This window comes from Electrophorus electricus, chromosome 22 (assembly GCF_041902795.1).
Source record: "Electrophorus electricus isolate QZ-2024a chromosome 22, ASM4190279v1, whole genome shotgun sequence".
In the NCBI taxonomy this organism is placed as follows: domain Eukaryota; kingdom Metazoa; phylum Chordata; class Actinopteri; order Gymnotiformes; family Gymnotidae; genus Electrophorus; species Electrophorus electricus.
In genome coordinates this window covers 16,785,982-16,799,256 of record NC_137518.1, presented here as the reverse complement: position 1 = coordinate 16,799,256, position 13,275 = coordinate 16,785,982, and the positions used below count along the sequence as shown (strand labels likewise).

The following is a 13,275-nucleotide window of genomic DNA, read 5'->3' as shown; positions in this document are numbered from 1 at the left end:
AATTTTGGAATTCCACCACTAAGGTTAGAAGAGGGCTATGAATTTATTCATTATAGGTCATTTTAACACGTTTAGCCTTCGTCAGCATGTCTTGCACTAAAGTACAAGGAACCTTTGCCTTTCAAAGAAATACACTGCTGTTTATAAGAATCTGAAGTTCTTGGCGTGTGCGCGCCATTTTTGAGGACAGTAATTGAGATGTTCAAAGCTAGCAACAGCCATAGGCCTGCCCTTTACTGTTAATGGGTGGGGGGGGGGGGGAAGAGATCTAGTTGCACTACAGTATAAACCATTTTTGGAGTCAAAAGTTCTCAGTAAGGCAACCATACACAAAATGCAAACCACATGAAGAATCACATACTATCCCCATCTCCCCCCACCCCCCCTTATTAGTGCGGTTTTCATAAACGATGCAGAGGTGTGAAGGCAGGGGTGGGCTGCCCTGCTTGGAATCCTGCCACTTAAAAAGAACTGAAAAATAGGTCAAACTTAGAAAGCCCATTGACAGTATGAGTGTGTGATGTGTAAGAGAATGAGAGAGAGCAAGAGTGAGGATGAGCAAGCGAGAGAGAGTGCAATATGACAGTGTTGCCAAATGTATAAATAAAATAACGTCAGTCAAGGTGTAGTTTTGGATCCGTGCCATCATGACGGTGACTATTGTTTGGTGAAGATTTCCTTATTTTGGGCTGGCTTGCCTTCCGACAACTTTTTGGCATCCCCATAAATAGCTGAACCATCCAAATACTTGAGATGAGCAAGACAAAGATTGGCAACACTGCACAAATCTGCCGTCCTTCATTTGGGTAATAGTGAATGAATCGAGGTGATGAATCCTGTCTGATTAACTTGCCAGACAAAAACTATAACAAAAAGAACTAAACCTGTTATAATCTATAACTCCAATAGACAAAGACAAAAGACAAAATGGGGGGGGGGGGGGTATCCTTTCATTGCAACAATATGCAATGGAAAAAAGTACGCAGTTACTGTGATATTAATATAATCGATAAGGTTCTGAAATCTCACATACCAGAAAGCTTAAAGAAAGTCCTTTCATTAGCCTCAGTCGCAGATCTGGATTAACTACGGCATCAAAGTTAAATCCTACAGGATGGGTGATGGCTGTCCTTACACGACTAATGGTGAAGGAGTCAGAAGCCAAGTCAAAAGGAGTCAAAGCTTATTTCCCCAGGAAAACCTGTTTCCAGGGGAATTGCTGATCAGGGCAGCATGTCCCCATGCATGAAGCAAGCTTGGCTACAATGCAGTGACTTCCAATTCAAAACGAAACCATCCAAGAGGTCCAGAATGAGAGGTTCTCTCATCCTGACCTTAACTCAGAGCAATGCATGCAGTGGTTGTCTGTGTAACACTGTCCTAGAGAGGCTTTATAAACTTCCACCAAATTGAATCTTACTTCACTACAGAGCAGAATAAATATATATAGTCTGCCATTTCATTTCAAGATATGTAACGAGTCTGAATGAATGAAAGCCTTTGCAAGCAAAAACAAGGCATATGTATTTAGCCTGTGTCAGAGCTCAAGGATTAATGACAGCTCTTATGAGGCAAATGAATGTTTTTAGGTCATCATAAATTCCACTAGTTCCATGGGTTTCACTCAAATAACACATTTTAAGCAAATTTCCACCCACCATGGGCACAATATTTTTCTTTTCTTTTTTTTCTTTTTGCTCACAGGGGAAATGTACTTTAAAGCACATTTCAAAAGCAGATGTTAGCAGTTTCCATTTCTACCTGTGATCTGCTGGGCTCATTCATATGGCCCCCAGCACTGTTTCCTGTCACAGCTCAAGTGCTGAGTGCTTGATTTGGGTTAAATTTCTTGTAATCTTTCTTGAACCTGCACTGGAAGCATGTGAGAAATTACCTGTTAACCACTGAAAATTAACCAATCACTCGTTTTCTTATCTCCATAATTACTACCATGACACCTAAATGTCTTAACTGATTTTCAAGACATATATGCCACAGATGACAGATCAATCTCTATGGGGGGGAAAAAACTACTCAGTAGTTGTTAAAAGCCCCAGGATCAACTGGTCACTCTGATAACATTTTTGTTTTATTGACCATTTTGTTACAACCCATCTAGAGCTCAAAGCTTGGGGCACTGGTAGGGAAAGGATCCATTCAATTGTAGAATCTGGCAATTCTTACATCCCCAATGCAGCCTAAAAAGGGAAGCAGAACCCTCACGTGAACACTTCATAGTCCTGGGGTTTCCGATTCTGCTTTTTCTCCTGACTAGCAGTTTATCTCCAAGTTATGATGACTCAGATATATAGTTAGCTTTAAAAATGCACTGGGATAACCACAAGACACCCACACAAGGGAGGACCTGCAGTCTCTCAGCTCTCCCCCAGCATCGGTTTACGGTCAGCCCTTCGCACGGCAGCTTGTGCTCCCTGCTCTGGGGAAGGGCATCCCTCGACTGGAGGGGGAGTAGGGGAAGCTCTGATATAGTCTGTGGCTGAGATGATGAAACTTCGGTTAGGAACTAAGGCGGCAAAGCTTCCCCAAAGCACCCAAGTAGGACACGTTAGAGGAACATTCATAAATCCGAGTCAGACAGAATTTGCATTGATTACTGCAACTATTCATGTAAAATCACCTAAAAATTGGTGGCCAAACACCAAGTACTTACACTGCTCCTTGAGGGCCAAAGCAGCGCAACCCTTAACGGTGAAAACCCAAAACGAGCAATTTTGATGCAATGCAACTGTCAACAGTTTAAAAAGACTAAATGGCAGAAAACATCCAGAGTGTAACAAATCCATGCAGCGCACACACACACTTAGGGCTGCAGTGTTCGATTATTTTAGCAATAAAGTATTCTAGCAATTCCACCATTGATTAATCAAATAAGTGGATATCAATATACTTAAAAAAAGTAAAAGAGCAACAGTAAATATACAAAAGAGAATACAAGACTCAAAATTAACAACTACCACCTGGTTTCTATTTTAGAAAAAAATGATTTTATTACTAAAATAACTGCTAAAAATAAACCAAATTTTGTGTATTTAAATTACATTACATACTGGTCTTTAAATAAAACATTTTCTGAAATGCAAAGACAAGCAAATTAAAAAATTATTAATTTCCAATAATTTTTAATATAGGTGTCCATGCGTTTCACATTATTTCACCTTATTTTTCATGTGTTTTTCAAGATGTGATGAAGCTTGTGTAGCGACGTTAAGTGACTGTTGATATGAATGGCAATAGAAATAGAATAGGAAATAGAAACTTTCTCCTCTAAACCTCTCAGCACAGTGCATGAACGGTTTATTCACTACCTGATGATCTGAATCAGGAGCATTAGCCTGTGGCTTGAAGCCTGATGGAACATATACGGGCTACACAGACTGATGTCTGCCTTTTCTGTTTGTCAGCGCCTGGCTTTGATTCGAGTTCTGTAGCCCTGCTTAGTCGCACATCTCTCGGCAAACCAACAAAGTGTGAAAAGCCACGTCCCAACGGCGGCTATGCTTAGCGGGCGTGAACCAGGTTTTGGTTTCCAAAAACGACCGATGCAAGCTTTCAACCGGGGCGGTTTACGTGACCAAACACCATAAGAACTGTGAAAAAACATTCGTCACAGGCACATTTTAGAAAGTAAGCAGATGAAATAGTGATGCGCGATATCTGATTTTCACATGTCAATGGTGTTGAGCAAAGTAAGGCAATACCGAAAGAGCATAACACATGCCCGCGTGTGAAGGTGTGAAACGTCGAAAGGCAAGCAGCCTGGCATCTTGATAAAATACACGAGACGGGGATACGGTCTTGGGCAAGTGTGAATTTTAAGCATTTAGAACTAGCGACGCCTGAGAACACATTCCAGCTCATTTTTCTTAAGCATTAAGCAGAGGCCTTTGAAGGGCTTGGCACAGGGCATCGAAGCTGGATTTTATCTGAAAGTACCATGAGACACTGCAGGATATGCATGGTCAAAAGATTTTTGAATTATTTATTACAAAAGGTCATACTCCTCCATACCTATTCGAGCGCTGGTTGCTTTATTGTGACAAGGAGGGCGCCTGCAGCCTCTAAGTCACACACCCTAACAATGCTTTGGTAACGACAAATTGCAGGCATCTTATTTCATCCCAACAGGGGAAATTAAAAAAAAAAAAAAAAAAAAAAGTTTAAAAAGCTCTCTTCAGTCTAATCATAACACACTTAATATTGTTAACTAAAGCTATGCATTTTTTAAAGACCATTTTTCTTCAATCCTTTAGTCATGTGCCATGCTTACCTAAAAAAACTACTAATGCTTAACCACCAAAGAAAAACTACTAATGCTTAAAATAGCAAAGAAATAAATAACTAATTCTTAAGTACCAAATAAACAGCACATAGAGGGTTGCCATTAACCCACTACGTTCTGTAACCATAGTATAAAACAGGCGTTGGTGAACAATCTTGCTAAGCATGTGCATTATATGGAGGAGATGCCAGCACCTCCAGAAGCATGTACGTCTATATGCCTAAGCTTTTGGGAACCTTCCTGAGCACTCGTGTATAGCATCGCCTGGGCATGCGATTACCACACTGTTCCAGGCATCTGCTAGTACTTATTTCACGCAAAAAGGTACGATAAGACACCTCCAGATGACATTGCAACAGCAGACATGAGTGTACTCGGGAATGACAACCAGGTACCTGAATGATTCAAATATCTCAAAAATGACATCAAGCCCTTGCAACAAGGGTCAGAAGTAGCTCTCAGGTGTTGCCTACCGTACAGATATGAATAGAATGCATCGGTTCACAGGGTATGCAGGGCTACATGTATCATTCATTTAAATGTCACTACTGCGAGTGCTGTGTGAAGACATGTTTGGAGGGGAAATGCACTGTGTCAATACAGACACTCAGTGCGACAAAGGCAGAGAGCACATGAGGCCCAGGGGCCAGGAGACAAGTGACTCACCATTCCATTATGATGAGTAAGCATTTCCGGCCCTGGTAGAGGTTCTCGTACACGTCAACGATGCAGACGATGTGGGTGCAGGGTGACGCTCGCCAGTGGAGGTCCACCTCTCGTCTGGCTTTTGGGCAGTCTTGCAGCATCTATGGCAAGAGTGCAACAGCTCAAAAAGTTCATTAACAGCATCAATTAATTAATTGGATGACTGATTCATTTCCATTAATGGCAGCTAATAAAAGCGGTTACATCAGTGTGAACATTACATCAAGAGAATCATAACTGAGAGAACACACAGGGCATGTAGGAGACCTTGTAGTACATGAGAGAATTTGTAAAATATCCAAGAACAAATGTTTAAGTGGTGTAAAAGACAAATGCAATTTAAATTCACCTCACTGGGATTCTCAGTGTCTGCAATAAAGCAGCAAGTTTAACCCTTTTGGGTGGCAATTATTTTTCAGTTTACCGTCTGGATGTGCAAAGCTGTCTGTTTGTACAGATTTGTTTGATCATTTGCATCAAGTTGTATGCTTGGACCATGGGAAATGCATGGCTCCTAGGTACCAGAACACCCAAAAGGTCTATTAGTGATTTTATGATTCATTGGTAAACAGTTGTTCATCACTTTATGCAGTGATGTTTTGACAAACTTTGTGACACTTACCATCAAGAACAAGATCTCATTATAGTGTTGACTCATGAACAGCTGATCCTTCACACATAAAAGACAAACTTCCAGCCACTAGCTGTTGAGGTGAGAAGCCCATATTGGAGTTTTGGCTCCCCCTGTAGGTAGCACTGCTTCAATACACCGATTTGCCCTCTCCGAGGCCTAAACCAATGACGTACCCTGTGCGTCAAGATGTGGCCCCTTTTCCTTGATTAGTTGTCCACCATAATTAATTTAGCAAACCAGAGAAGCTCATGAAGAGCACCAATGAGGCACAACAGCTGCAGGGTCTGTGCAAAGGCTACTAGCATGGCAAACTCTGTTTACTCTAGAGATTAACAGCAGATGCTGGGTATGTCCTCTAGGGACAAATTTAACTTGCCACGTGCTCTGCAGCACCTCTTCACGTCATGCCATGCCCAACTGGATTTACATGAGGGCACTAACAGCTAGTATGGAGTCCCAACGTGTTCTGGTCACTCTACACCAAAAAGGTTATAACAAAACTTGCGTATTATGTTAAGGTGTTTCAGATTTCCAAGTTATACACTCTAAACGTAAATCTGTAGGCATCAGGCTGTATAAGCTTTTTAAATGAGTCACGTCGTTCTGAAGGTCATTTTCAATTGCACTACATTCTATATATGCATCTTTCTTAACTCTACCACATTTTCTATGAGAAGAGCAGAAAAAAGGAAAAGTGTAGACAACCACTCAATTCTCAATGAAATATAATAAACTATCACCACCAGCTAGAAGTCATTAAGAGAATTTCAAATACACAAAGGGAGTGACACGGATTTTCAGCAACACCCACTGCAAAAGAGCAGTCATCCCATCACAGAATTTTTCTGACCGCGGAGCAACAGGCCAGGGGTCACATCAATAGACCCATATTCATCTCTTACCACACACTAGGAGATGGCTGTGTGTCTGGACTCCATTTGTAGTGCTGCATTAATGCATGGTCAGCCGCTTAAAAGAGGCGATTCTGAGTGAGCTGTACAATTTGACAGCCTGCTCCATGGTGCTTACTTCACTGCTCCTCATCACGCTGTGAGCTCGTTCAAGATAAATGAGGACTTCCACAACTGGGCTGGTTTTCTAATACTGAGAGTCAACACCACAGAGCCAAGTTGACCCTTTTTCCCCTTGCTGTTCTCAGAACAAGTGTGCTCCCCCTGTGAACTGTTCAGGGGCGAGTAAAATGTAAGCCAACATAAGATCCATGTTGCAGAAGATATGACTCCATGAAGCACATGGCGAAAGGGCCGTTATGGGGTACTGACCTCACTCAGAGGGGCAGGTTACGAGTGGACACCATGCTCAGGCTAAAAGGAGAGCAGCCTCCTAGAGCATGTCTGAAAGGCATTTCCACAAAAATCACTTTCCCACAAGGAGAGACATGGTGCAGTCTCACACAAGAGACATTCAGATTTAAATGTCCAACTTTCTTTAACATGTCTAATTAGTCCAATATAAAAGGATTTCCAAGAACCACTGGCACTGAGCAAGCAGATATCACAATATATTGTTTGTTATTCAATATTGCAATACCTACCTCTGTAGTAATTATGTCACAAAAAGCTGCCATATGCAAATGAGCACTTTACTGCATCACCATTAATAAGTTCATGTAAGAAGATATTACAAAGGGTGTCTGTCATCATTTAGCCCTAATTCAATTCACCTTAATTCAACTTTATCATCATATATGCAAAAGCACAGTATTACAATTTGCAGAGTAGTACACAATGTTCTCATAGGAATAAAACAGAAGAACAGTTTTAAAGCTACATCTTCCACAGTTGAATCTGAAAGGCTCAAGGCAGGAAAATGTAATGCGTTAAGGGTGGGGGATGGGGCATCTCGTACCCATAAAGGCATGTGTGTGCAAGCTTGGGTGTGCACACACACACACAGAGAGAGAGAGAGAGACAGAGAGAGAGAGAGACAGAGAGAGACAGAGAGAGAGAGAAAGAAAAAGGCATGCTATACAGCACCACACAGATATGCATGACAGCCGGTGGAAAGAATTTAATTAATGACAGTGTCCTTGCAGGATTTGGGAATCCTTGCTCTGCCTACCACTGCCCATGTTGGAGCCCTGGTAGAGTTCCCAATCCAACCTGTAGGGGGAGCTCATGTCTTGGTCACACAAAGCATCTACTTATAGCAAATGAAATCTTCAGGTAAAGAAGTCAGTGACGCTCTAGAACCAAAACTATTCAGGATGGTTAATAGCATTATTAATAATAATTGTTTAAAACACAATGGTAAATGGTATTGGTAAATAAATAAATAAATAAATCAATCAATCCTTTTGCTTTAAAAGAGTACTTGATGCAGAAAAGCAGTGATAAACAGGGCTCCTAAAGCAGTTTATATGCCAGTAATCTCTAGTCTATACATATGCATAAATGTACAACACCTCAAATTACATATCTGTCAGCAGTGATGGTGTGTGACAGGCACTACCAGTCACAAAGTCCTTCTCCCCCCTCCTCCTCTCGCGGTCTCCCCCGTCATCTAGAAACTGCAAGTCACATTTCAAAAGGTGACATTTTGGTAACGTAAATGCTTTGCGGGGTTTAGCCTACGGATTGGGCGGACCGTAGAACAAAAGGCTCGTCTGTCTGCCATTTGTTGTGTCCCATTTCACAGCATCCATAAGCCACAGCACTGTCCACTCCACAGGCCACCAAGGTTAAACAAGATCCACGGATTAACTTCCAAACAGGGTACTGCCCAATGATGTACACTAACAGTCCAACCTAAAAATTTAACTCTTCTAGCAATACAAAGTCATGCCTCAAGAGAAAAGAAAGAAACACACACACACACACACACACACACACACGATAGTTGGACAATCAAACAAAACAACTGCAAACTAAAGACAGCAAGACCTGGCTCTTACGCCGGGTCCAGAATATGGAAAAAACAAGAACAGAACTTACAGGCCTGGTACGTCTGGTAAGGTGATATTCTCCTATTGTATAAGCCATGCTGTAATTATACACCGAGACTGCAAACGAAAAGCAGGTTGCCAAGTCAACGAGCTCGGCGAGGAGCTGGCTCCAGACGACACCCGTCACAGACCTGCATTCGTCAGGGAGGACAAAAGGACAAGGTCCTTGAAACTGTTCCACCTGGAAATCAGCTATGAACAGGCCATCTCCAACACGGCGTGTCATGTTTAAGTTCTGCCAAGAGCGAGGCGGAAACGGGGGAAAAAAAACAAAAACAAAAAAAAACACACACAAGCACATTTGTTAAAGGGTAATGATTTGCAGTATTGGCGTGAAAAATGCAGTACAACACACAATAGCCCATTTCCACTTTGCCCATAAGACACCGTCTGGTGCTGTCCTGGCTGCCCCGTGACGTGGAGGGCCAATGCCAGGCTCGCCAGTCCGAACCACACCAGGCTGCAGTTCAAACCGTGGCATCACAGATCTCAGAGTGACGGGTGTACTTGCGCAAGAAGTTTGGAGCTAGGTAGGGCTGCCATGAGTGGCTGCAAAATCCCACTTGATGCACCAAGAGCATCTAATAAAACTGCCATGGCTTCTTATTAATGTCGAGGAAAGTGCAGAAGACATGTGGCATGAGTGAGTTGTGTCCGAAGGGGAGGGTGGGGGTGGCAGGGTCACGTGTGCTGAATAGTATTTAGGGTGGGAGGGTCACGTGTCGCTGAGGAGGTTTGGGGAGGGGTGACGACAGGGTCACATGCTGAGGAGTTTGAGGGGTGTGTGGACAGCGTGGAGCCATCACCTATTAAAACACGCGACAGTCTGGACACCTTTCCACTTTCCCCACACAAAACTAACGCATCTCTGAAATCATGCCAATGTCCCAAGCAAGGTTTAGATATGGATCTCCCTTCTTCTCACCAGTATGTATAATCACATGACGGAGACACGAAGACATTTCCAAAACACACAGGCAGTTTAGGTTGTCACATTTAAACATAATAAATGAAATCTTAAAGATTTGCTGACTGTGTTTCTGCATTTAATCTCTGTGACTAAACTGTGTGTTCACCAAGTCACCCAAGTATGTGTTGGTTTGCACTCTGCTTCCTCACTGTCCATAAAGTGCCCCCCAAAAAAGTCTCCATATTATTACACACACAAAATCACTGACCCACTTAAAAAAACCTAAGTGACCACAACTAATTGTGAAAATTGTCATTCCAGTGCTGAAAATAGAAACTGGATGAACAGCAAATAACAAATTGAAAGTGACAGGAAGCATCTGTGAAGCCAGTTAATCATATAGGTGAAAGGTAAACTATAGGGACAAAACAAGGCCCCACCCACCACAGATACACATCTCCCATCTATGTGAAAGAAGCAGAAGCCTAAAAAGGCAATGTCCATTCCTTAGTCACAAACGGATGTTGAGGCAATCGTGTCCCCCATCTGCTGCCCTCTGCTCAGTGGGGGAGAGTGGGTGCTTCCAGAGCACTGGCACAATGGAGGCCCTCTGGGCACAAAGGGGCGGTGGGGGGGGTGGCCTCAGTATCTCACACCTGCTTCTGTTTAGAGAGCCTCGAGACAACAGGCACAGCTTCCAATCCCAATTCTATAGAACTGGGTGTTAAAGAGCCTCCTGATGTCTCACCAGCATGTGTGCGCACATGCATTTTACTGCACTTTGGTCAGAACATGTCTGTGCAAGGGACTTGATCTGACTGAAAATATCTGACAGCAGGAAAACCTGTTTAACCAACAACTGGCAACAAGACGGGTCATTAACCAGGGACCGCAATCCCAATGACGGCTAAGCGATTCATATCTTCCTCTTCACAAATGCATAGGACATTGGATAAAATACTTCAGTCCATTGCAATAGCTCAGGAAACTGTAAAGCCCACTGACAACATGACAAACCCACCTCCAACAATGGGGAATCTAGCCAAGCAGCGACATTCTACCAACTTCCGCCTCTTCAGCCGATTTGGTATGATGAGAGCTCCTCCCCCCTCATCCCACTCAGAAATCTCATGAAACAAACTGGAAAGCACACAGTGAGAACAGTGTTGGACTCCTGTGATGTGAGGGCACTTTCTAGACAGGAACTTTAGCAAGTTTACAGAATGCGTTATGCTCTCCAACAGAGCAGCTTCGGGCTTCCTATGGCTACTCTACTGAGTGCATGCAGGACAAGACTGACCTCTCTCGTTGCAGTGGCCATCTGTCACCTCAATGACGCTACAAAGTCACCCCATTATGCAAGAATGTTAAAAGGGCAAGGAGCCGAAAAGTGGTTTGTCCAGGTATGATGAGGCAGCGATGTGAGAAGTTCACTGCTCTGCCTTTACTTGACCCCATGATCTTATCTTTTCCACAGAAACACTCCAACCAAATAAAGATGATCAAAGTACAAGAGCAGCGATGCTGGCTCAACATCTTGACATCTACCAGTCATCGTCTAGCTATTGATGACAAGAGACAGTTTATGTTAATAATCAAACTATGATATTTGTGATAATGCTACTAGGGTACCAATTCTTTCAAATCACAGACATGAACTATTTAAAGTATGAAATGACTTTATGGAGGCCCCAGTCCTTTTTTTGACCCCAGTGCTGATCCAAATACTTCAATAGTGAGTAGACGCCAACACAGATTCTAATCCAATACTTGTATTTTCATAGATAACATGTTTACACACTTCGAGAATGTTTAAATTAGTAAAAACAATCCAGTTAGTCTAACACTTTCCTTAATCATGGGTCCAAAAAGGTTGCAATTAAGCCTATACACAAACTATAGTGTTCACATGCAAATATCTAAAAACACTTCTGCACACTCAGGATTTCAACAGTTTCAAATGTTCAGATAGCAAAATAAAGTGATAAATATCAGTTGTTTTCTCCTACAATATATGGCACAGGATCTAATGAATTACCTGCTAAAGCCCAATGTGAATTAGCTGGCATGAGTGAACTAGAGGAAGACCTGTTCAAGGATACGTCAACAAGCCTCCCCTTGAAGCAGGTCATGGAAGTATACAAGCATAGGAAGGCATTTCTTTGTGTCTTGAGGATGAGGCCTGGCTCAGGTGTGATAAGTCAGTACACTGCTGTTTGCTGGAAGGCAGGCAAAGATATCAGAAAACATTTCATAAAAGGAATGAGCTTTTTTTTTTTTTTTAAAGACGACTATTTAAAAAAAAAATCACAACAACTGCATTACTATTGCATGCTCCAAAGGAACATCCATTAACCTATACAGTGTCCCATGCAGGAATTTTCTGCATAGCCTACAAACTGACTACACATGTTAAAGACGTACAAATGATAGCAGCATGTGCCAAATTCATAGAATTTACCGTGGATGAAGTCAAAGATCAGACAAGAGAAGCCAAGAACTCTAATCATATTTCTTTAGTCACAGACACAGACGTGCTTGCAGTGGATACTCTTACTGCGCATTACAGACACACTTCTAGTGGTGCATTAGTGATACGACTTACTGGGTTAGCAGAATTTGAACACTGCCCTGTCCAGGGAATTCCGAGCACAATGAAAAGCTTGTGAAATGACGCAAACTATACCAATCAGTCCGCATGTCATATGAAAGGCTTGAGTCGGTATTAAGCGCTGGCATAACACAAAGAGAAGTACATACATTTTAAAGGTTAGAAAGAGCACTAGTTCCAAAGGGGATCCAGACACTAATTAGAAGAATGAGACTGAGTGGAAGGCAGACAAGCATAATGATTGGAGTGTTATTATTTTGCACTGAAGCGGAAAAAACAAAAAACAAAAACAAAAACACCACCACGACACCCACTCACTCACGTGCAGTCGGCCCTTCTAACCCTTCAGAGAAGGTATAACAAAAGGTGGAGAGAGAAAAAAAGAACCATTTCATAAAACAAAACAAAACAAAAAACAAAACCTATTCATATAGGCCGCTTTACATTTTCTTGGCTACTATAGGATTCATTTCTACGCAAAAGTTGAACTAATCCAAGCTTCTTATTGGTATGAGTCTCTGTTTTGCCAGCGTGCCATTTCTCGTGATATTTTGAAGAGTTCTGTAATGTAAGGGCACTTTCACACTTGTCCTGAATACCTGAGGACCGGTTTTAGGCTCGTTTGGGGAGGGGCTCATCAGCTCATCACTAGTTTGCTGTCGCACAGAAAAATTCCATTGGAACTGCTGCAAGTTGTGGGAATCACTTGTACATCAGTTGCATAAATGACGCAAAGACAAAAATAACTAACAAGTTTCAGATATGGATCAGACTTAAAATAGCTGATTGTGATCCATCGGAACAGGTTCGGCCAGAACGTGGGGAATGTTTGCCTGGCATGCTGATTGATGAATGAGGGGAAAAAAGGCTTTTGAATCTTAGGACTTTGCCTTCTTGGTTGGATCCTTCCTTACAGTGTCTGGCCAGTTATGTTAGGGTGGAGTAATTTATGCTAGTTAAAGTAGGGTAATCCGCGTTGGGAGTTCGCTCGAGTTTAGTATAATACGGCAGCTAAAAGGGCATTCCTTCATAAATCAACAAGACTGGACAGGATTTATTCAACACAAAAAAAAAAAAAAAAAAAAAAAAAAAAAAAAAAAAAAAAAGGACTGGGCTGTGCGCTGTGAAACCATTGCTCATCGGACCAAAA

General features: G+C 42.2%; 1 protein-coding gene across 3 annotated transcripts in view; it reads right to left on the bottom strand.

Moving 5' to 3' along the window:
- Window positions 1-13,275, bottom strand: part of mapkapk2a (MAPK activated protein kinase 2a) — a 28,551-nt gene that overhangs the window by 4,219 nt on the left and 11,057 nt on the right. Inside the window, exons 2-3 of one of the 3 annotated variants that reach the window (XM_081705171.1) lie at window positions 8,594-8,735; window positions 4,967-5,106 (exon numbers count right to left, since the gene is read on the bottom strand). In XM_081705171.1, the coding sequence (XP_081561297.1) occupies window positions 4,967-5,106; window positions 8,594-8,641 (188 nt within the window). In that variant the 5' untranslated portion in view covers window positions 8,642-8,735. Of the gene's footprint in view, window positions 1-4,966; window positions 5,107-8,593; window positions 8,736-12,447; window positions 12,642-13,275 lie in introns of those variants that run through there. The other 2 variants (XM_081705172.1, XM_035520328.2) reach the window with 2 other exon arrangements.